This window comes from Equus asinus, chromosome 5 (assembly GCF_041296235.1).
Source record: "Equus asinus isolate D_3611 breed Donkey chromosome 5, EquAss-T2T_v2, whole genome shotgun sequence".
NCBI lineage: Eukaryota > Metazoa > Chordata > Mammalia > Perissodactyla > Equidae > Equus > Equus asinus.
This window is the reverse complement of record NC_091794.1, coordinates 96,491,679-96,515,779: the sequence shown is the minus strand read 5'-3', so window position 1 is coordinate 96,515,779 and position 24,101 is coordinate 96,491,679. Positions and strand designations below refer to the sequence as shown.

Sequence of the window (24,101 nt, the reverse complement as noted above, 5' to 3'; positions counted from 1 at the left end):
CACAGATGCTCTTTATCTGGTTGAAGAAGTTCCCCTCTATTCCTACTCCATTGTTTTTTGTTGAATCACGAAGGGGTGTTGAATTTTGTTAAATGTTTTTTCTGCATCTACTGAGACGATCATGTGGTTTTGGTTCTTTATTCTACTGATAATGGTGTATTACATGAATTGATTTTCAGGTTTTTAAACCAACATTGCACTCCTGGGATAAATTCTGTAGTGTATAATCCTTTTTATTTATACGTTGCTGGATTTGGTTTGCTAGTATTTTGTTCAGGCCACTCAACAAAAATTCAACTCCAATCTCAGGCAACCACTAATTTACTTTTTGTCTCTATAGCTTCGCCTGTTCTGGACAGTTCATAAAAATGGAATCAACAACACGTGATCTTTTGTGATTAGCTTCTTTCACTCAGCCTATTGTGTTTGAGAGTCCATATTGTGTCAGTACTTCCTTCCTTTTTATGGCTGAATAGCATTCCAGTGTATGCATCTAATATTTTGTCTCTATTTACAGTTGATGGATATTAGATGTTTCCAGTTTGGGGCTATTATGAATAATGCTGCTACGAACATTCATGTACAAGTCTTGTCTTTGCATGAACATGTTTTCATTTCTCTTGAGTAGACACCTAGGAGTGGAATTACTGGGTCCAAACGCTCATCTTTCCAAGGAACTGCCAAAGTGGCTGCATCATCTTACTTTCCCACCCGCAAAGTACGTGGGTTAGCTGGGAACTTATTTAAACTGAATGTTTCCTCATCTATAAAGTGGTGATAACAACACTGACCTCATAAAGTGGGCATTAAATGAGACTGTGATGTGTGCAGGACTTAGCAGTGCTGGGCCCAGCCAGACACACAGAAAGGCTTAATAAATGGCATCTTTTTAATGTTCCCTTGTCATTGCTAACGTCTCAAACCTCAGACCCTGCTTTGCTCACCTGGGCGATATTGTCTTCCTGCCTTCCACGGAAACTGACTTCTGGGTATCAAGTTACAGACACTTCTCATTAGTCAGTCCCCTGTCGTCTAACAGGACCCCCAGGCCTAGTCCCCTCATCCCACTGCCCTCAGGGCTGTCAACCTCTTTGGCTCATTGGGCTTTCCTAGGGCAAGGGCTCCAAATTGGCAGCGTTGGGGCAGCAGGCAGTGCTCCGCGTGCCTGTCATTGTCTGCTGGATGACAGGACAGAAGGTATTGATTGCTCTGCTTGGAAGGGAGGTCTCCCTTCCCCCATATGCCTGAACTCCAGGCTACTCCTATTCATCCTGTAAGACATAGTTTGGGTACCTCCTCCTCCAGGAAGCCTTCCCAATGACCAACTCCCTCTCCCCCCAACTCCTATAATGTATATTACTGCAACTGTCACATCATTCATAACTATATTTCTGTGTCTGTGTCTTGTGAGCATCCTGAGGGTGGGGACTATTCTTATTCACTTCTATCTCCCCAGTGCCTAGCACATAGCAGGTATTCAATAACCCATAAGTAACCATATCCATGTACAAAGTATTAATGGTTACAAGTTAGCGTCAAGGAAAACTGCAGAAAATGTCCTTGAACTGGGCCTAGAAGAATAAGCAGAAGGCTGCTCAGCTGAAACAGAGAAAGGGCACACGAGGTGGAGTGAACAGCATGTAGAAAAAACCCAGAAGAGGGAAAGGATGTTGTTCTGAGGAACCGACACAGAAGCCAGTGTGGCTATGGGTGGTGGGAAGGAGTGGCCAGTGAGGCTGGAAAGGTAGGGGAAGCCAGGTATAAGGCTGCAAATGGCTTTTCATGCCAAGCCAAGGGGGGGACTTCATCCTGAGGGCAGAGAGGAGCCACCCACTAAGTAGGGGAGTAACACGATTAGAGCTGCATTTTAGAAGGATCTCTCTGGGGTAGGGTCATGGGTTCTCAAACTGCAGCTGCATTAAAATCACCGGGAGGGCTCATTAAGAGATTCTGGGTCCCCTCCCGTGAGTTTCTGGTTCAGAAGGTCTGGGGTGGGGCCTGAGAATATGAATTTGTCTCAAGTTCCCAGGTGATGCTGGTCTGAGGACCACACAGTGAGAACCACTGATGTAGAGGATGGGATGGAGAAGAGTGGGGAGCAGCGAGAAGAGTAAGGAAGCTGTTGAAACCCCCTAGGTGGGAGGTGACAGAGGCAGAGCAGGCAGGTGCTCACATCTTACATCTGAGCGCTGGTGACTTTTCAGTGTCTTAATGGTGAGATTTCAGGCATGGTACTAAGCCAACATGGGAAAGGGAGGCTGTTTCTGGGGAAAAGTCAGCCAGTTGGTCAGGATAGTCCCTACCCCTAAGCTGGGAGGACCAGATGCACACTTGACAACAACCTTCAGAAAGGACAACAGAGACGCAGCGCCCAGAGTTGCCATTTAATGCCCGATTATCACAACATGAGGAGGTTTACACAGTGCTCATCGAGGCAGGACCCAGGCGAAACCAGGCCAGCGGTAAGTGACCCGTGTGGAGCCCTAGCACAGGACCCACTCGCCCTTGAGACGTGTGCCAGATACAAGGCTTCTTCACTTACCCAGGAGCCAGGAGGCTGGCCGGGCTTCTGGTCACTGAGGATCCTTTGGGAGAACAGGGTCCCAGGATGAGTTGGGGACCTCAGGACACAATGATGAGAACCAGAAAGCTGCTTGCAAACAACCCCAAAAGCTTTCCCTTCAAATGCACTAAGCCACACAGCGCTCGGATGAGGGGACACCCAAACTCTTTCACTAAAAACTCTAAACACTGTGCGGAACTGAAGCTGAGAACACTTGGGGAGAGAAAATAAAGTCAAAACCATCCTGGAGCCGCTTTTATGAGGTGCACCATCTCGCTCTTCTTCCTGCAGCCACGCTAGTCAGCCCACAGCATTGCCGTGGGGAGGGGACGCCGCTAAGGTGGAGCCAACACTTTTAGCGGGAAGGGACACAGGAGCACGTCCCTGGTGTCAAGCCATCTCTTTGAATCCCCAACTCTACTGAACAATTTAATGCTACCGGGTTCCCTGGAGCCCCCGGGGCCTTTCATGCCCCTGGGGACACAGGTGACTTGGGGGCTGCTGGTGGGGCTGGGAAATTTCCTGGCAGAAATAATGTACTTCAGAAAAAACTGGCTTTCCTTCTGCCCTGGTTTTAAAGTTTCCCTGGCCCCTAAAGGAAATACCACTCCAAATGCATTCTTAAAGCACTGGAACATGGGAGGTTCCAAGCGTCACTGGCAAGGAAGACGTAAGAGCTTCTTTCCCATCCTGAGCCTGAGGCTTGGCCTGGGCGGTTCAGCCCCTGGGCCAGGCAGGGTGTGGAGAGGACAGCACAGGAGGGGGCAGGGGCAGCTGCTCAGGATACAGGCCATGGGCCCAAGGGGCAGCCCCTCTGTCCAGCCCTATGGCTGGGCATTCAAAGAGCTTGAATTCTGGCCAGATTTCATCATTAAACTCATTCCCGGTGGATCCTGCAGGCCTCTCTTTTCTCTGTTCCAGGAGAAAGTTCTAGACAATCCACGGCATGGAAGTCAAACATCTCTGTCCTCAGAGATGGTGCATGGCTAAACGGCAGCCCAGCGGAGACCTCAGAACAGCAAGGCCATCTTCAGTCCCACATGCCCCAAACCAGAGCCCATGCAGCTCCCCTCACCCCCGCCCAAAGGTCAAGGTGGTCCCTTGGCCCTTGGCCTCTTGAACTTCAAAACAGGCTTCTGATGAGACCCCTGTGAGTATCTGGGGAGGGGAGATTAACGGCATTTCTGTAAAGCATACAAAATTAGCCCTGTCTATAGAGCGGGGCATCTGTGACCTGCTGGCCATTCCAGAGAGGGCCCTAACTTGGGGGCCCAGGAAACGGAGCAAATGACAAGGCACCACTGTCCCAAGCTGGACATTAGCTCACATCAGACTCCACCCCCAAAGAAGCCCACCTCTCAAAATTCAGATGCCAGTTGGTGAGCTCAGGAGCTCTCTTACGAGGCCAATTTCATATTTTAAATCAACTTAATGCTACAAACTTAGAAAACAAGTGCTGCCCAGCTGAGCCCCTGAGGAGACCTAGCTCCCTGAGGGTGGGCGGCGGCCTCTGAGACCACCACCCCTGGCTGCCTCTCTCCAGAAGGCACAGCCTTGGTTCAGCGCAGAGCACCCCCCATCCCAGGCTGGGTCAAAGGGGAGAGCTGTGTCCCCCTTGCCCAGCTGGGCTACAGGGACAGTGTGGGATGGTCAAGCCTCTGGGGGATGGGGTGAGGCCAGACCTTCTCAGGACCCCAAGCCTGAAGAGGTAACACGAGCCCATCTCCCCATTAGCTGGTCTGCAAGGAAGACTCGTCCCTGTCACCCCTCAGCATCCCTGTGACAAAAGGAACCAACATGCCATCAAGCCCTGGTCACCTCTGTCCCTGGGGGGGGGTCTATGGGAGAGCTGGGGGGAACAGGAGGTCCTTAAAGAATCACCCTCCTTCAACAAACATGGCAAAAAAACGATCCTTCCAGGGAACGGGAGGACAATACTGGCAGCTACCAGGGCGGGAACTTTCTGGCAGTTTCTGGTTTTCATCCCACCCTTCTCTGGGGTGGAGCTGCCCGGGTCCTCAGCATCAAACAGCCCCATCCCAGAGGGAGGCAGAGCCGAGGACAGGTGCCCGCGGCAGCTGTTACAGCTGCTTCCACATTCCTGTCCGTGTTTCCACAGGGGCACTTCTCTGCTGACCCCCCGGAGGATGGTGTTTTACATTCTAAGGCAAGAGGTAAGGGGTTCCACAGGAAGAGGGTCTCCTTAACTGGCTGCTCCAGTTTCCTCAGGAGCCCAGGGCGCCCTGGAACCATCTCTGGGACAGAGAAGACCAGGAATCTGGGGCTGGAGTCTGCAAGCTGAGAGCAGGAGAGGCCACAGGGCCTGCAGCTGCAGCCGCGACAGAACCTTGGGGCCGAAGAGCAATCAGCATTTCAGCCGACGGCCGGCCCCTCCGAGACGCAGCCCCCGCCACCAGCACAAATCAGGGAGTTGGCCCGGCCAGGCCTAGGCCTGCCCTTGGCCCGTGGACAGCGTTGGGCCTGTCGGAGGAGAAGTCTTACTAGAAACTAGAACAATCTCCCTGCTAAAACTCAGGGAAGACAAACAAACAAAACTCAACCTGAAATAAATACAAAGGTATTAAGTGCTTCTTGATAAATCGAGGGTCCTAATTACCCCTCAAAAAGCAGTGGCAGGACCTTTCCTTATACCTAGCCACCTCACCTGTGGCCCTTCACATGAGAGGTCAGAGGTCAGAAGACTGGCTAGGCCTTCCCAGGCCCAGCTTCCACTAGGAAGGTCAGGACCCGACGCCTGATACACTCCTCACCTGCGGCCTCCACACCGCCCCCCCGAGACACTTCGGCCAGCAGGGAGGCGGAAAAGGAGAGGAGGAGACCCCCAGATCCTGACGGCAGCACCTTGTGTCCAACGTCCCTGCACAGGCAGAGGACCTGTCAGTCTGTCTGGGAGGAGGTAGAGACAGGAGCAGGGCTGCAGGGGACAGGCAGGGCCACTCAATTAAGCAGCAGTTCCGAGAGGTCATAGGAGTCGAAGAGGTCACTGATGCCCTCACCACCGTCCAGGCCCCACAAGTAGTCATCCTGGTCCAAGGGCGGGGAGAAGCTGATCAGAGGGGAGCTGCCCGGTAGGGTCGGGGACAGGAACTGGTCCTCAGTCTGCTGCAGAAGAGGGTGTGGCAGCTCCAGCATGCTGTCAGTGGCCTCCAGGGGGACAAGGGATGGTGGTGGCGGTGGTGGGACCTGCTGGGGAGTCAGCGCTGGCGCTGGAGACAAATAGACAAGGGTTATGCTTGCCCTGGTGCCCAAAAGCCCTGGTCAGACCTCAGAGCACAAGAACAGCCTTCTGGTTCTCTGATGACGGTGCACCCTTCTCCTTTCTCCTACCCTGCCCCACTCCTAATGGCACAGGGTCACCCTCCCTTTCCCGGCATCAGCTCTAGCCACCGCCCTCATTCTCCCATCCTCTCTCCCCTCTCCTCTCACAGTGGGTGGGGTCTCCTGCTCTCAAAACCCACCCCCAGCTTCTACACTCAACCCAACTCCCTTTCACCAAGGCCCTTGCCCCTGAAATAATTTTTCTTCCTCCTGCACCGTCAATTTCTCTCACTCTACATCATTCCCACCAACACAGACACACTCTCATAACTCCTGTCTTTAGAGAGCACCCTCCCTGACCTCGTGACTCTCTCCAGTCACCAGCCCGTTTCACTGCTCCGTTTCATGGTGGAACTTCTCAAGAACCGCCTGTCATACTCCCTCCTTTCCCACGGCTGTTCACTTCTCCAACCCACTCCAACCTGGGGTCTGTCCCCACCACGCCACTGAGCCAGGGACCTCCATGTGGCTAAATCCAATGGTCAGTTCTCTGGCCTTCTCTTATTTGACCTTCCAGCAGAATCTGATTCAGTTGTTCCCATCCTTCTTGAAACATCTTCCTCCCTTGGTTTTGGACGCACCAGCTTCCCCTGGTTTTCTTCTTACCTCTTCGGCTACTTCTCCTTGGTCTCCTTTGCTGGATTCTCCTTCTCTTCCCAACTAAACCCTGAAGGCCCCAGGGCTCCACCCTCAGCTTCTTCTCTCCTCCAGCGGCTCTCCTCCTGCCCTGTGGCTTTAAATCCCTCTCTAAACCCTCTGCTCCCAAGCGGAGGCCTCTGGCATGGACCTCCTCCCCGAGCTCTGGGGCCCTGCAGGACTGCTCCTGTAACATCTCTACTCGGATGTCTAAGGTGCATCAGAACTCAGAACTCAGCGGGTCAAAACCAAGCTCCTGGTCTTCCCCTGAACCTGGGCCTCCCCTCGTCTTGCCCCATCACAATTAAGGAAACACCACTCACTCAGTTGCCTTGACCAAAAGGCCCAAGAATCACTGTAACCCTGACATGTCCCCTGCATCCACTCCAGCAGCAAGTTCAGTCGTCTCTACAACCAAACGAGTTCTCCAAGCTGCCCCTTTCTCTTTAGTTCCACTGCAGTGATCCTGGTCCGAGTCCTCTCCTCTCACTAGGCCCCTGCAGGAGGTGCCTCTTGCCCCTTGCAGTCTGTGCTTGGATTGAAAAATGGCCTAGAACAAAATCCAAGTTCCCACCAGGGCTGGGAAGGCCTGTGTGGCCTGGCCCTGCCTACCCTCCCACTCCTTCTCCCACGTTCCTCCCACAGCTCACATGCACCCTCTCCAGCCACGCTGGTCATCAGCTACGCTTCAGTACACCAAGCTTGTTTCCCCCTTGAGGTAAGACGGTGGTTTCCTACACAGGGATGCGGAACAGGGCACCAGAAATCCCCTGCCATATATCCCGATGCCCGCGTCTCACCATCTGAGTCATTCCCTAACCCCCAACCAAGCCTTGTTTGAAAATGCAATGTGCTGGTAGGCCAGACTACCTGGTCAACCCCTTACTAGCCACGTAACTGTGGGCAGGTGACTTAATGTGTGTGAGCCTTGGGGTCCTCACCTCTAAAATGGGGACAATGATTACACCGCCCCACAGTGTTGCTAAGAGGATTAAATGGTAAGCGCAGGGAAAGAGCAGCTGATCTGCACGCCCTTGTCAATAATGAGAATGGCTCCCATTACCCAGGGCTTACGGGGGCCTGGCTCTGCTCTTAAGGACACTCACGTGGCAATGTTGTTAACCCTATTTACAGATGAGGAAACTGAGGCTGAAAGGAGTCAATTAAATGTATTTGAATGAAAAAAATCGAATGTTCCTTTAGTGCGCTGCAGAGGTGTGCAGGTGTTATAGTAAGAGGCCTGGCTTGGGAGCACGGAGGAGGTGGGCTCCGACCCCAGCCCCACCGCTCACTGGCTGTAGGACCCGCTGCCTCAGTTTTAGAGACGTGGGGACAGAGGCTGGGAGGGGTTAAAGCGACTCGCCTACAGTCACCAAGTCATAGGAGGTGAGGTGGAGACTCAAAACCAAGTCTCCAGTTCTAGCTCCTGCACCGTCGGCCACGTCTAGGTTCACTCAGAAGGTCGGGGCCTGGAGGGAGGTCAGAGACGACCCTTGTTCCCTTCCATTACAGATGAGGGAAACTGAGGCCCCAAAGGGTTAGCGATCCCCCGCTGATGTCAGCACTAGGGACAGAGCTGGGTCCCAAGACTGCAGTAGCCTCCTCGTTGGGCGTGACCCCTGCACTCACACCTCACGAAGACCCCGCTTCAGGCCAGAACGCGGAGGGGGTGTGTGGGGGTGTGTACCCCATCCAGAAAACTTCCTCCTGCTCCCTTCAGCAGGGACAGCACTGAGACGCCACGTAGCCAGGGTGGAAAGGGGCAGCCATGGCATGACCCCTGGCACAGAGCCGGCTGTGTGGCCCCATCAGCAACTGCCCTGTATGGCTCTACTCCTCTCGGGCCTCACACTCTTAATCTGTACAACCAAGCTAAAACCTGGCCCTCGCTCACGCTGCAGGGTCCCCCACCTCCGCCCAAGGTCTTGGAGGACGATGGAAGTGAAAGTGGTTCTAACTTTGGAGAGCTGTACACATGTTGACAGTGGGGCGAGAAGGCAGAGCGCAGGAGGAGGGAGAATGGGGTGAGGCACAGGTCTGGACAGGGAGATAGGCATTGGGAGGTGCCCAGAGGGACAGATGGCTGGTGCAGGGAGAAGCCTCGGTCTCTGGACAGGGCCAGGACACAGGAGACATCACTAGAGAAGGGAGTCTGGGCTCTTGCCCAAGCTCTACCACCAACTTGCTGTGTGATCTTGGGGAAGTCATTGGCCTTCTCTGGGCCTCAGTTTATTCACGAGTAAAATGAAAGGTTGAGTTAGATTAGGGTCCAGCAAACTCCTGTAAAGGGCTGGATAGTTTTTTAGGCTTTGCAGGACACGTATGGTCTCTGCCACACAGTCACTTTCCTTTTTTCTTCCCCTACAACCCTTTAAAAACATGAAAACCATTCTTAGCTCAAGGATCACATACAAACAGGCCAGATGTGGCCTGCAGGCAATACTTTGTCAATCTATGAGTTAAAGAAATGGAATCCAACCTGTGTTCTGTGGACTCCCCCACCAAGGCTCCTCCATCAGACCAGTTCTAGCTCTGTGCCTGCTTAAACATGAGGTTTCTACTTAAGGGAATTCTACTGCTAAGAAAACAAAACGTGGGACACGGGCCTACAAGGCCTCAAAGGATCCTGCGAGCCTGACCTGATGTGTATCCCAGTAAAGGGCAAAAACCATTCTTGGGGAGAGGCCTTCCCAGGCTCCCATTTCTCCTCCTTCCGGACTCCCGCCCTCCCCAGGAAGCCCTCAGGGACCTCTCCCACCTCTTTGCTCCCTGGCAATGGCCTCACACTACTTCCTGCCGGGCACAGCCAGCTTTTAGCTGTACTGTCCACCCCGCAGCCAGGCGTGAGCCTCTCCAGCCAGGGCCCCTTCCTTGATTCGCTCTGTGCCTCGAGGAGAGAGCACTGGGCTAGGAGTGTGTGTACCGAGGTCCAAGACAGCTCTGTGCGCGCCCAGCTGGGAGACCTTGGGCAAGTCACACCACATCTCTGGCTCAGTTCATTTATCTCTAAACTGGGAATAACAGACCCTACTCCAGAGCTGCTGTCAGGAGTAACGTGAAGCTGGTGCAGCTGGTACAGTTGTGGTTCAAAAAACCTTAGCTATTATCTCCCAAAAAAGTATTGAGCTTTCCTCAAAAAACCTATAGTTTCCATTTCCTGTGGGCTTATGGGGTAGTTGTCATGGAGCTAGCAGGACTAGTGGCAGTGGCAGTGATGAGGGTAATAACAGCTGACAGTTGTTGCCAGGCACCCTCTAAGCGCTTCCCTATATTGACTCATTTCATTCTCACAGCAAGCCGTGAAGTAGATACTATTCGTTACTATGCTCAACTTACAGATGGGGAAATTGAGGCAAGGAGAGGTTAAGTAGCTTGTCCAAGGTCACACAGCTGGTAAGTGGAAGAGCTGGGGCTCAAACCCAGGCCCCCACTCTGCCCCAGGGCAGCAGCAGCCTGCAAGTGAGACGAGGAGGAATGGCATGTGCCTTATAGAGTGTAAAGGGTGATGCACACACGTGGGGGAGGACGGCACCCTCTGCTGCTGGGTAGAAGGTGGGTACCCCACAAACGTTGCCGTGGAAGAAGAAACTGAGGCTGGTTGCTCTCCCCACCTCCTGTCCCTCTGGACAGAGGGCCCTACCTGGGGATGCCGTGGGTTTCAGGGTCCCGGGGTCAGTGCTGCTGCTGGGCTGGATGGAGTCAGGGCTGGGGCTGCGGGTGGAGGTGGAGGGGAGGGGTTCCTTGGCAGGACTGTCTGGATCCTGCACTTCCTCGGGGCACAGGTAGACTTCGATGGGCCCCTGCGTGCTCTTCAGATATATCTGCAGGTTCTCCTGGAAGAGGAAGAGAAGCCAGGTCATGGCTCTGGGCAGCTGGATACTTACTTATGGGTGAATGTATATGAACATGTGGCTCTTACCGTCCACAAGAGCAGGCTCAACTCCGGAGCTGGGCTCTGGGCTGGCCCCCTCTGGCCTGTGGACATCTGCTTTGTTGCCTGTCTGGCCCCAGGTCCCTTCTTTTGGGGACAGCACCTTGATTTTCCTCTGGGAAGTCACTCCTCCCCCCACTCTCAGGCCTGCAGTTGTGTGTGTGTGTGTGGGGGCAGCACCCTTCCCCAATTCCAGTGGGTGAGCCTGGGATGCAGGCGGGGAAAGTCAGAACGAGGTGACTAGTTCAGGGTGGCACATGGCTCAGGTCAGTCCAATCAGCATCAGGCTCAGGAGGTGTGGGAAATGGAAGCTCCCTCCCGCTGGGGTTGCTGAGCCGGTATCATAAAAGCTATCTTCGCCACCGCAAGGGGAGAGCCCCCCTGGGAATGGAGTCAGCAAAGAGGATGGCAGAGTGAGAGATGGAGAGCGTGAGGCGGACTTGAACTCACAGTTGGAGGCCCTGCATCTGGCCTTGTCTGCAATCGCCAAATCTTCCCCCTGCCGCCCCTCTCACTTAAGCCAGCTGGACTCGGCTTTCTGTTACTCATAACTGAGAGTCCTGATCCTTGGCCTTCGCAGCCCTGCCTCTTCCCTACCCCAGACCCGCAGCTCCAGCCACGACTGGCTACACACGCGCCATTCAGCCCGCATTCCGGTCTCCATGCCTGTGCTCATGCGGTACCCTCCACCCACCCCTACTTCACCTGGCAAAAGTCCTATTCATTCTTGAAGACCCAGTTTAAGTGTCACCACTTGTGGACTCTTCCTCCAACTATCCTTTCTCTGACCCTAAAAACACATCTTTGGTCTATAAATGACAGCATCACTGCTTGCTGGGGTCTTTTTCCCACTAGGTCTTGAGCTCCTCCAAGGCAGGGTGGGGCCTCATTTATCTTAATGTTCTTTCATTAAACAAATTAATTCTCAAGCCCTTATTATGAGTCCAGTTCTGGGCTGGGGGTGCCACGTGAGTGGAACGTGCTTTTGTGGAGCTTACACACTAATAGACAAGGCAGAACATAATCCAGTAATCATCAATATATGCCCGCAAATGGAGGTTAAGTGCAGTGGGAAAGCACAGGAGGTTATGAAGTCTAGGGGTGATCAGGGAAGGCTTCCTTGAGGAAGCGATGTTTGAGTTGAGACCTGTAGGATGCATAGGAGGAAACCAGGCAGAGAAAAGGAAGAACATTTCCGCTGGAGGGAACAGCACGTGTGCAGGTCTTGTACTGGCGACAAGCTTAGTGTGGTGGGGAAACCGCAGGCAGATCAGTGTGGCTGAAGCAAAGACAGAACAGGGGCAGCACGCAAGAGGAGGCTGGTGAGGTCAGAGCACAGAGGGCTTCATGGGGAGTGTTAAGAATTTTGGTCTTCAGCCTAGGAGTACGGTTCACAAGAAAGGATTATTGTAAGTACTAACACCGCTGTGTGTGGGCACACGTGCATGGGTGCAGGAATGCGGGGGTTGGAGGGACACAGAAAGAAACCAGGAACAGAGATTTTCTCGAGCCGGAACCCGATGCCTGTTGTACTTTCCAGCTTCCGCCATTTCTGCCCCAGCTCGGAGACCATCAATCTTGCCATGAGCACCAGAACAGTCCCGGGAAGCTTGGGGCTGGGCAGTGCCAGGGACAGGGTCGGCAAAGCTGCCCAGGACCCCCATAACGCTGCTCACCACCCAAAGTTTCCCCTCTCACCTCACTTCTGTCGGGCACCTCCAGTCTTGTCTGCGGAGGAGCCTTGACAGCGATCACTGTCTGCTCCTTAAAGTTGCCAACAGCACGGATGTCCTGGTAAGTCACATAGGCCAGTGTAGGGGCAGGAGAGTCAAGAGAAGTGACTGTCTGGTCAAAATTTGAACCCACAGCCTGCCAGCCAGGCATCTTGCCCACCTCTCCTAGGCCTCTGAGTATCTCCTTCTTACTCCTTACACAGATAGAAATAACCAAAAACTATAACCTGTTCTTTTAAAGTCATAAGCTACCTTGGATCCCTTTGGAAAGCAAATGGGGGAATAAATCATTAAAAAAAAAATGCCGCATTATATCAGCTTTTTACATAAAAGCTTCATCTCTGAAACTAACTAGATCAGTAGCTCTGAGAAGGCAGGAGACATGTCTCATTTCTTCATATATCTCACAATGCCTAGCATCCTTCCAGAAATACAAGGGCAGATCCAAAAACCGATTAGATGGCGAAGCCACTTGGGGAAAATGTATGAAAAGCCTTAGCAAAGGCCACGCTCTTTGACCTTATTGTTTCGATCCTGGGGATCTGACCTAGGGAAGTAAGTGAGAAATTTAGGAAAATGTTCTATATACAAAGATATTCATCACACTGTTGCTTTACAAAAGTACAAGTCTAGAATCAATCTAAATGTTCATTCTAGGCCTTATCAATAAGCCAGAGTATAGTCTGAGTAGGACATTCTCAAACCATGTAAAAGACGAGTTTAAGCCATATGAAATTGCTATTTTTGTGAAAGATGGTCCAATATCAGCAATTTCATGTGGATCAGTCAAATATTAGGAAGGATGTGTTACAACATAAAAACTGTCTATGGTGACATGCTAAGTGGAGAAAGGCAAGATATAAAATCTTATGTATAGCGGGGCACGTGCTGTATTTAAATAACACACACCCTGTCTATAGTTAAGGAACAATGGCTGGGTTAAGGTGGCAGCTATTTCTTTCTTTTCTCCATTTTCCATATCTAAAGAAATGTACTTGTCTTAGTTTTATAATGAGAAAGTAACTTCAATAGACTCAAGAGGAAAAGCCCCTGAAGAAGGAAGAAACAGAAGCCAGAGCGAAAGGGTGACTTATCCCCGCATGGAGGTCTTGCATCATGTCTGCATGGAGAGGAGCATGCCGAAGGCCCCTGCTCCCTGACTCCTCCCCACAACCAAAGAGGATATCTCTTGTTGGCCTTGTCCTCGGTCAGGTGCTTGAAGTTCAGAGAGCAGCTCTGGATGAGCTGGTCCAAGGCCTGCTCCATGCTCATCAGCTCCTTCAGCTCCTGCCCCAGCTGCTGCTGCTTCCCAGGCTGGGTGGGGTCTTCAAACATTCCCCTGCCTCTGAGAACAGAGCAGCCCGCCAGGGTCAGTCTCAGACCACATCTGGGGACCCCAACCCCAGGGTTGCTGTGCAAAACTGCACGGATGGTGCAGGCCACACTCCAGGATGAGCCCGTCCACATCGTCTACAATGGTGCCCCCTGGGTTGTGCAAATCAGTGGTCTTGCCAGGCTCCCAGGAAGCTGCCAGGGACTGGAACTTGAGGTTTAGGGGTTGGGCTAGAGAAGAGAAACAAGTCAGGCCTGACTCCACTTTTGGGGGGCTTTCAACTGTGTCCACCCTGTGTTCCAGGCTCCCCTAAGTGGCAGGGAGCTGGAGTGACCTCTGTCCTGACTCCTCTGCCTGGGTTCTCTCAGGGTTCATGCCAGGGGCTGCAGGTCGCTCTTTCAGACCTTGTAGAAGTGACGGAAGGAGTCTTGAGCAGTTACGTCTCGGAGCTGGAAGGAGTCTGGGTTACTACAGCTCAGCTCGCAGGGGACTTTCCTAAGCTAGAAGAGGGCGAATCTTGGGATCCCTGACTCAAGCGGACCTGGTATGCTCTGAAGCCTTTACACAACCCAGAAATCCCTCTCCACCTTCCCCCTGCCATGTTCTATTACTCCCGCAGTGCACCTGCTCTTCCACCGCCTCTTAAATACATTGGCTCCGCCCCCAGACTGTAAGCCTATTGGATGTTGCTCTTGCTCAGATCCCAGCATGTGTGCCCATTGGCTGTTTCTCTCAGCCCTGCCCTTGACATTCACAGCCGCTGGATACTGCCCCCGGCTGTGCCCACAGCATGTGCACCCACCGGTGCCATCGGCCCCAGCCCAGGCACTCACACCCACTGGATGTTGTTCTTGGCCTTCTTGCGGATGAGCTGGATGCCCTCCAGCACGTTGGTGATGTCATAGATGCGCCGCTTCTGCACATCCAGCACCTCAGCAGCCCAGTTCAGGTCCAGGACACCATCCTCGGACTCACTCAGGAGATAAATGAACTTCTTGGTGAGAAGCCCCAGCGACGTGTCATACCGAGTCTTCTCACCGGGGGATTTGGGGGCTGAGGAGAAAAGGGGCCCAGTAACTGCTCAGAGAGGGCCAGCCTGGGGAACCCCCTCCCTTGACCTGGACCCATGAAGTACCACCCTTCATATGAGCACCCACTTTCCAGTTTACAGAGCACTATGAGGCAGGGGTCATTCACCACCATTGTCCAAACAGGGAACCTGATACCTAGAGAGGAAAAGTGACTTGTTTAAGGCCTCACAGTCAGGGGCAGTGTCAGGGCTAGAAAGCAAGCATCCTAACTCCTGGTTCAGAGCACCTTCCCACCACAGCTTGGGGCAACCATACCACCACCACCACCAACAACAGTAAATGTGTAGGTCACTGTTCTAAGCAGTATTTGTTGCATATACAACACATGTAATCCTTACAACACTGTGTAAAGCTGATGCACAACCATCCCCATTTTATAGATGAGAATACTGAGGCACAGACAGCTTAAGTAACTTGCTCAGCTCACTCAGCTAGAAAGTGGCAAAGCTGGGATTTAAATTCAGGCAGTCTGGCTCCAGAGTCTTCCTTCTTAACCATTGCCCTATCCTGCCAGTTATGTCAGGAATCTGGAATGAGAGAAGGGAGGGAAGGATGAGCTTGGTTGAGAGCATTTTTATAGGCTTGCTTTTTCTTTCCATGTGTAGCCCAGTGATGATCTGAGAGGAATCAGTCCTGGGACAACAAATGGGGAAGGTTCATGAAAAAGGTGAACCTTCTTAATGAGGTCAATGTCACAAGACCACTTCTCAGCTGCAGCGTCTTAAACCACAGGAGGACTTGTGCAATCAAGTGACTTGCAAGTCACATAGCAAGTTAGTGGCCAAACTAGTTCTGGAAACTGAGTTTTAGCGAGTCTCAGATTCCTTGGGAGAGGGACTTTAGAATCTCTTAACATATAGATGGCAAGCATTTGGCAAACAGACAATTTTGCCAAGCTCTGCACTCGTAGCAGACATTACTAATTGATCAGCACACTTAGGATCCTTCAATAAAAAGCTCTGGGCAGCCTCTATCAATCAACTGCATAGGAAACTTTCTTGTTTTTCCTGACCTAGCTGTATCTCGTTTTACAGATGAGACAACTAAGGGTCACAGAAGAGGAGTGACCGGTCAGGTCAGGGCAGAGCCTGAGGTAGTGTGGGTGGGATGAATTCCAACTTCACTTCTCTCTGCACCTCTGACTTAGCTCTCTGTCTGCATGTGGGAAAGATCTTAGTTAGCCCCTCCTCCTCTCTGAGCTGGATTCTCTCTTAGCAAAGCTCGGATTGAACTAAATAGAAAAACTTTTTAAAAATAGTAAGCTCCTCAATAACACGTCACTGGTTTAGATCACAGGAGTGGTGTGTGGTGTGGGAGAAGCAGTGTGGCACTGGGTTCTAGTCCTGACTCCACTTCTGGCAATGTGACCTCGGACAAGTCACTCCAGCTCTGTGGCTCAAGGGCCCCAGCAGAGAGGGGGACGATTCTGCCCACCTGGCGGGACCCAGGGAGAGCACGCACAGGAAACTGTTTTGTAAACCAGGAAGTGTGCTCCAACTATTACTCCTGGTGGCCTGGGCAGGGCTGTACCCTCTGCCCCCACTCCCTCCCCGTCTCCTGAGCCCGCCTTCAGATGCCCCATCAGGCCGCTTACTTTTGGGGCTGGGGAGGCCATCCACTCTAACGCTCTTCCCCTTGGGAGTCCGGAATTCAGGGACCGCAGGCCTGCCGATTCCCTCCAGGTCCAGCTTCCTTTTGGCCTTGGAGAGAGAGAGGCAGAGTTTGAGGATCGTTCCCCCTCAGCCTTTCCCTGTCCTGGGGCCAAAGCACTGAGGCTACCAGCAGCCATCTCCTGCCTCAGTTTACCACCAGTCCTGGTGAACTATCACTGTACCTGGTAAGGAAATATCAATGGCCTGAAAGCAAGCTTTCAGGGGAAGGAAGTCCTATTCTCCGAGGGGCACACAACACTCCCGTCCTCTGAAGCCCGGGCGCTTGAGACCCGATCAAGGTTAGTCGCTCAGGGCTCCTTAATTGCAGGCCCCAAGGTCACTTCTACATCTGCCTCCTCCCCCCCCACACACCCAGAGGATGATGTAGGGAGGAAGGAGTGGGTGGGGCCTAAACCACATCAGGCTGGGGAGAGGCCCCCCCGACAGAAGCAGCTGGGCCAGCCAGACTGTGTGCCCATCACTGCTCTACAGCTGGCCCTTATCTGGGTGGGGCTGGGCATCCGCCCAGGCCCAGGGGACTTCCTGGCTCCGTGCCACACCCCAGGGAGGTGCCGAGATCTGGAAGCAGTGCAAACATCCCCCCCCACCCCCCGTTTGGGCTCAGCTCAAGGGCCCCAGGGCCTCCTGAATAGACCCCATTTGCCATTCTTTCTTTGCCGAGAGGGGTAGACAATGAATCCTTCCCCTGTGTCTTAAGGACTGGCAGCTGAGGTCCCCCTGCTCCCCCCTCCCCGTTCCCGCCAAGCTTGGGAAACACCTGCTGGGGAAATCAAACCACAGACCCATCTGTTCCTCTCCACCCCACTGCCACCCGGCCCCAATTAGGCCCAGAGGCCGTGCTGGCCCGGAAGGGGCCTCTCCTGGTTAGGGCTGGGCAGGGGCAGGGCTGGGGCACTGGGGCACAGGTCAGAGCCCGGGGCTTGACTCTCCCAGCTCCTTCACGGGCTCACTGTGTGACCTGGGGCAATGCTCCACATCTAGAAGCCTCAGTTTCCTCCTCTGTAAAATGGGGCAGCAAATACCTACCTCAGGGGCTGTTGTAAGGATTCAAGGAGATAACTTCCGTGAAGTGCTCAGCCTGTGGCTCAGCACACAGTAGGTGTTCAGGAAATGCAGAGTCCCTTCCAATCTCGGCCTCTTCGTTGACACACCCTTCTGGGGGTCACTGAGCCATTTCCTTCCTCTCCCCCTCCCCCACCACCCCAATCCTGCTTGGGATACAGACGCCTATTTTAACCTTTGGTGGTGAGGTCATGCTCGGCAGTGCTGAGACTTCTAACCGCTGCTAAGCACAGCTGGGCTGACAGGTGTGGGAGGTGGTGACAGTTCTTCCTGCTATCAGCTCCCCTCCCCCCACTCCTGCCTCCTCCAGGAAGTCTTCCTGGACTGATCTGAGGAGCCTTGGCTATGACGCTCCGCTCCTCCACCCCTACCCAGAGCAGGACATGATCCGAACACCTCCCTGCTCATTCCTCTTGAAGTCTCTCTGGAATCTTCCTTTTATAACCTCCCAGCTGGAGAGATCCTAGATTCTAGGGAAAGTGACCTGCTCTGGCTCCATCTTGTCTCTAGAGAAAGGCCCAGTCATTTGCTGAGACCTTCCACATGCCCAGGGCCAAGCCCCAACATTCACTACCTCACTGAATCTTCCCAGGACCACTAATCCCCATTTGACAGCCAAAGTCACTGAGGCTCGGTGAGCTCCAAGGCCTTAAGCACTCCTGATGGAGGTTGTCCGTCCCAGCATCCTTCATCCATCCCTCAGAGGAAAGGCCAAGGGCAGGGAGAGGATGGGGAGTCAGGCTGAGTTCCACCACAGGCAGAGGTGGGGCAGCCCGGAGTTGTCCCCAACCCCACCCGCCTCCCCCACCTGCGAGGAGCCAGCCCCTGCTGAGTTCACAGAACACACCAGGAAGAACCTCACTACCTGCAAAGCAGGGAGAAGGAGGGGAGGGCCTTGAACACAGGACCTGTGCTGGGCCTATCACGTGCTCATCAGTCCTGCAACAGCAGTATTGGTAATATCTCTTGGTAGAAGAGAAGTGGAGACTCAGAGAGGTTAAGCCACATGCCCAAGGTCACACAGACAAAGGACAGAGCCAGAGTTTGAACCTAGGTCTGTCCGATTCCAAAGCCATAGACCAGGCTGCCTTGGCTCCATCCCACACACATTGCCCCAGAATTTGCTGGGATTTGAGCCAAGACCTGGCTATGTCCACCTGCCCCCATCACTTTACGCACACACTCCAGTCCCACCAGTCCCCTCCCTTCTCTTACTCTCCCTCACCCTCATCCTGCACGCCAAGGGTCCCTAAGCAGCAAAGTGTCCCCCACCCAAGGACATCTCCCTGACATCTTTGGGCACTGCCTAGAGAAAAGTCAGCCCATGGATGGGTCTAAGCCTGCAGGACAGAGGCGGCAGAGGACAAGCCTAGGGGGATGAGGAACGAGGAGAGGCAGAGCACAGGCCTCGGAGTCAGACCTGCCTGGGTTCCCATCTAGGCTGGGTGAGCTGGGAAGTCGGCTGACCTCTTGAGCCCCACCTGTGAAATGGGGATAATCTGCTCGACACCTCTGCTGAGGATTCAGTGAGACAGCAAAGCGCCCTGCTCACGCGGGGCAGCTGCTGTCACCAAAGCGCCAGGGGCCCCAGCAGGGGAGAGTTCAGAGTGGGGCTGAAAAGAGACGGGATGTGCCAAGAGCCAGGGCCAGCGTGGCTCTAACCTGGACCCTCCCAGGCAGCCCCTTTGGCTGTTTCCTAAAAGGCCTGCTTAGGATTCGAGCCCACCTGCCAACCCAGAGGAAGAAGAACAAAGCTCCTTCCACAGGCAGCCCCGGGAGTGGGAGGGCCAGAGACCACCAGACACAACTCCTTGCAGTCACCTAGGTGAGGGAAGCAGGGCTCGGGGGAGGGGAAGTGATGTGCCCAAGGTCACACGGGGGTGGAGCCAGGTCTCTCCTGAGCCCCAGTCCTAAGTTAGACAGTGGGGCAGGAGCAGGTGGCAGTCAGAGAGCCTCGCTGTCAGACCCCAACTCTGCCACAGGGAGCCTGGGAGTCACTGCCTCACCTCTCTGAGCTGTATGTCCTCATCTGACCCGCCTTGCAGGGTTGTTCATTAAAATGTTCACTTTCTTTCATGGTTCTCAGACGAAATTTGGAAAATAGAGACAAATGAAAAGGAAATAGAAAAGAGAAGGAGAATCGTGCAGAACCCCACCCTCTTCACAGGTTCCTCCAGGGATGAAAGAGAATGATGCAGTGTGCCTGGCGGGAGTAGGGACGCAAAAAGAGCATCCCAAGCCTGCGCCAGAGGGTGGCGGGAAGAGCGCTAGACAGGGAGCGAGGGAACCTGGGCTCTGGCCTTCATTCTGCTGTTGAACTTGGTTGCCATCCCTGGGCAGTGCCTGAGTTCCCTTTAAACAGCTCCCCAACAAATCCTGCTCACCCTGCACTTTGCAGCCTGGCCGCAAAGCAAGGGGCCACACCCAGGGTTGGGTCTGGAGCTGCTCCAGGTCACACCCTGGTAAAATGAGTAAGCAGGGTCCAAGGCCTGCCCACAGGGCTGGGGGCACGGGGCGTCTGGAGACGGACACGAGAGGGGGCTCTGGGCCTGCTCGGCCTTTAGGGTGGTCTGAGGCAAGGACACTCTCCTACTTCTTGGCTTGTGACTTGGACAAGTGACTTCACGTCTCTGCTCAGTTTCCTCATCTGTAAGATGCCTCATCCCAGGCTTCTTGACCGAGATAACGAATGAGAAGAGTGCCAAGCAGTGCCTGGCACACGAGAGGCGTTCAGTAAAAGAGAGCCATTCTTGCTGTGATCACTGAGCCCCTCTGGGAGGGAGGTACAGACAGATGCACTCAGGCTCCCCGGGGAGGGAAGCAGTTCAAAACCACAGCTGTTACTGAAACTCCGCCCGAGCGCCTGAAAGCAGCTAGCCAGAGGAGACTGGGCCTGCCTCTGAGCCCCTTCCCCGGGGCCACCCAGCTCCTAAGTCAGGCAGCACTGGGGAAAGTCAAGGCTGCAGAGAAGAGACTAATGATCAATGCCCTGTGGGTCATACACCTCCCTGTATGACCTTAGACAGGTCACAGGCCCTCTCTGAGCCTGTTTCCCCTGCTGCTAATGCCATCTACTTCACAGAGTATAAAACTGTTTTAGGCTGTAAACTGCTGAACACAAGACGTACTCAGTCCTGGTTATCCTTGGCTACTTGACCTGTAAAATGGGACTAGCACTCCTCTTAGCTGAAAATAACGGCAGGAAGGGACTCTGGGAAGGTTAAAGCCTTAAGCATGGGCAAAGCATGATTCCAGTGGCAGGAATGGGGGCTCTGCCTGCATCCAGAGATGGCTGGGGGCCTGTGCCTGCTGACTGCCACAGGCCTGACCAGATGCCTCTAGGGCAGTGGGGGTGGTTTATCCCTGTACCTGAACTTATTCATCACTCACAACTAAGCAAATCTACAACCCTCCCATCTCCCCGCCCTGGAGACTGCTTCCAAGACCCAGAACCTGGAGCTGGGAGTGACCTGAATTAGCTGTACAGCCACTCCATGCACACACACAGTTTCAAGAAAAGGAAACTGAAGCCCAGACTGGAGCCAAGACTCGTCCAAGGACACACAGTGAATTAGTGGCAGTCAGGACCAGAAATCAGGCTCCCCCAGCCACCACCCCCACTCCCTCACAGCTTTTCCCACCCCACCCCCACCCTCTGGTTGTTTCGATTCTCATGGGCTCCAGCAATTCCACTCCTACAAAACACACCCTGTGCCTGGTGCCACCACACTTAGGGCCCTCCCTGGCAATGGGCCTGGGGGCTTAAGCAGGGAACAATCAATCTCAACAGGAACCCCAGGGGGCTGCCCTCCACTTGCACCTGCTACTGGCTGTCTGGGAGGGAAGACTGGGCCTGGGGGAGAACCTAGGGCACATAATTGGGAAGGAGTTGGCTGGATGGAGAGTTTGGAGTCTGTCCAAGCCAGACTGGACCTGAGAGACCTCGCCTCCATTTTAAAGTCCCCACGGAATCCCCAGGCCAAGCTCTCTGCCTGCACAATAGCAGGTGCCCAGTACTGGTTTCTGGGCCAAACAATGAATGAAGGAATGAATGACTGATGGCAAAGTTGGCTCTGTGGACTTCCCCAAAGTCACACAGTGCACTGGGGGTAGTGGGGTGGGTCTCCACGCTCCCAATCCAGTGCTCATTCCACTTCACTCCAGTGGATGAGATTATTTCATCCCAAGTCTGCAAAATGAAGTACTCAGATATTGGGGGCAATGGGTCGTTCGGGAAGCTGAAAACTCCCCTTGTCCCTCCCCAAACTCTACCTGCTTCACTCAACCAGGGTCCCAGGCGCCCCTCCCTCCTTTCCCACACCCGGAAAAGCATAGGGGGAAGCGATGGGGGTCCCCAGCATTACCGGCAGCCGGCCAGCCGGCACGCATCGTACAACTTGGCTCTCGGGTCCGTGTGGGGTGGCGTCGAGGCAGGTGCCCGGCGGCGCCGCAGGGGGAGGCACAGTCTGCGGGTACAGCGTGGTGTAGTAGGTGGTGGTGGCCGGGCAGAGCTGAGGGCTGCTGAGGCCGGGCGACCACAGCTCGGTGGGGCTCATCGCGGGCAGCCCCTTCGGGGGCGGCCCAGCCGCGGGAGCCAGGGCCCGGGGCCCTCGCAGCATGACGAGCGCAGCGCCCCCTCCCCAACCGGGCCTGGCGCGCCCACGGACACCTGCAGGCTCCCGAGCCCACGCCGGCTCACACGGCCCGCGGCATGGCGCGGAGGCCGGGGCAAGCCGCCAATGGACGTCTGCGGGGCAAGGCCGGACCCTCCCTCCTGGCCCGCGGCCGAGCCGAGCAGCGCTTGGAGATCGCCGCTTGGAGATCGCCCGGTGGCTGCGGCGGCGGCACGGCCAGGGGCTGCCCCGCCCCGAGGGCGGCCGCGACCCGGGACGGCCCCGCGCCCCCGGAAGGCCTCGGCACCTGGGGTCCGGCCCGCTCCGGGGAAGGGTCTCTGGGGTGGCCACCGGCTCGGTGGAGAAGCGATGCACTCGGACAGAGACGGGGACCGATTGCACGGACTCCCTCTCGCCTCCCTCTCTAGTTCCCGAGTCTTTCTCTGCCTATTTTTTTTCTTCTTTTTTTTTTTAGCGCCAAACTGCGTGCCGCGAAATTCGGATCTCCCGCGGAAAATGCCGCGCTCCGGTTGGCCGCTGCAACACGCACAGGCTCCACCCCCCGGAAAGGACCGGTCCCCAAGGCAGCGATTACAACACGAGCTTCGCTGCTTAAAGGGGCCGCCACACCTGCTGTCGCCCGCCGGCCTCCCGCCGCCGGCGCTAGCAGCCCGCGAAGCAGACTGCTCTCGCGCAGTGCGGAGGCCGCCGGAGCAGCGCGCTGAGGAATGGCCCCCAATTCCCTGGTGGTTGGGGGAAAGATTTGGGCACGGAGTCCTGACCTGAGCCCAGACCCAGCAACACATTGCCCCGGCCGCATTGTTGCTTAGCGGGCATATATGCATTTATATCCACCTCCCCCCCCCCCCATCCCCGCTAAAAATGAAAGCCAGGAACCTGTTCTCCTTCTTGATAGGGGTTGATAGAGGGGCAAGGGACGGAGTCTAACGTTTATACCTCTTCATAGGGGGATACTAACGTCAACTGAGCACCTGCAGTATGCCAAGCACCCTGCTAGATGAATACATGTGTTGTTTTATTTAATTTAATCCAATCCTGGGAAGAAGAATGATTACCTTCCTGGTAAAGATGGAGAGTCTGAGAGGCTAGCTCCCTTTCCCAAGGTCACACAGAAAGAGTCACTGATTTGAGAAGTGGCAGTCCAATCTGGGACAGGCCAGCTCCGGAGCCCTTGTTTGTTCCAATAAAAGGTTCCTCTTTCACTCTCCCAGGCTGTGCCCTGCCCCTTGCATGCATGGGGTGTGTGTGTGCACGCGTGTGCATGCCCAGAGTGCAGACGTCTGTCTTCTTCACTGTTGTATGTCCACAGCTCAACACTCAGTAAGTATTTGAACATCTCCAGGTTTCTCCTGAGTAATCCTTTTGTCACAGAAGCTTCCCTCCCTCCCTCATTCAAAACCTTCATTGCTGATGATCCATTTACAGTCCTCCTCTCTCCGGTTTGGAGATGCTGAGGCTCAGAGAAGTGACCTTGGCTAGTGAGCGGCAGAGCTGCTAGAAGCTGCTGCTAAATTCCAGGTCCACTGATTCCTGCCTGGTGTTGTGTGATTTTTATGCAAGTCTGAGCCTGGCATTCAAGGCCCTCCAGAGTCAAGTCCCCAGCTTAATACCTGGTCCTCATCCTCAGATTGTGAGGATGACATAGCAATAATGCATGGTGATTAAGAGCCCAGACTTTGTAGTAGATGGCCCTGGGTTCAAACCCGGGTCCTGTCACTTTACTAGCTGTGTGACCCCAGGCAAGTTTTGTAAACTCTGAGCCTGAGTTTTCTCATCCCTAATAACCCCTGCCTCATAGGATTATGGAGAAATCTCATGAGATAATGCATGTAAAGCTCTCAGCCAGAGCCTGGTTCATAAAGAACCTCAAAAAACGGCAGCTTTGGTTCCATCTCTAGCCTTATCTCCAGCACACAGACCCTTCACTCCAGTATACATATTTCACGGGTCCTTCAAGGCCCAGCTTAAACCTCACCTTCTCCAGGAGGCCTTCCCTGCCTGCCTCCCCTCTCCCAGTCAGAGTGCCTCTTGCCCTCTTTGGACCCTTATTGTGTTCTGCCTCAACACACTAAGGAGCCCTCAAGGGCTCAGGAGCTGGCCTGTCCC

The 24,101-nt window shown here is 54.2% G+C and overlaps 1 protein-coding gene across 1 annotated transcript; it reads right to left on the bottom strand.

The window, feature by feature from the left end:
• Positions 1-2,371: 2,371 nt before the first annotated feature.
• On the bottom strand, positions 2,372-22,413 carry E2F2 (E2F transcription factor 2). The gene is made up of 7 exons (XM_014855090.3): positions 21,726-22,413; positions 16,221-16,326; positions 14,369-14,588; positions 13,389-13,547; positions 12,168-12,282; positions 10,179-10,371; positions 2,372-5,790 (listed from the first exon to the last, which is right to left on the bottom strand). The coding sequence occupies exons 1-7, from the start codon at positions 21,978-21,980 to the stop codon at positions 5,522-5,524; spliced, it is 1,317 nt and encodes a 438-aa protein (XP_014710576.1). The 5' UTR covers positions 21,981-22,413; the 3' UTR covers positions 2,372-5,521.
• Positions 22,414-24,101: the final 1,688 nt, after the last annotated feature.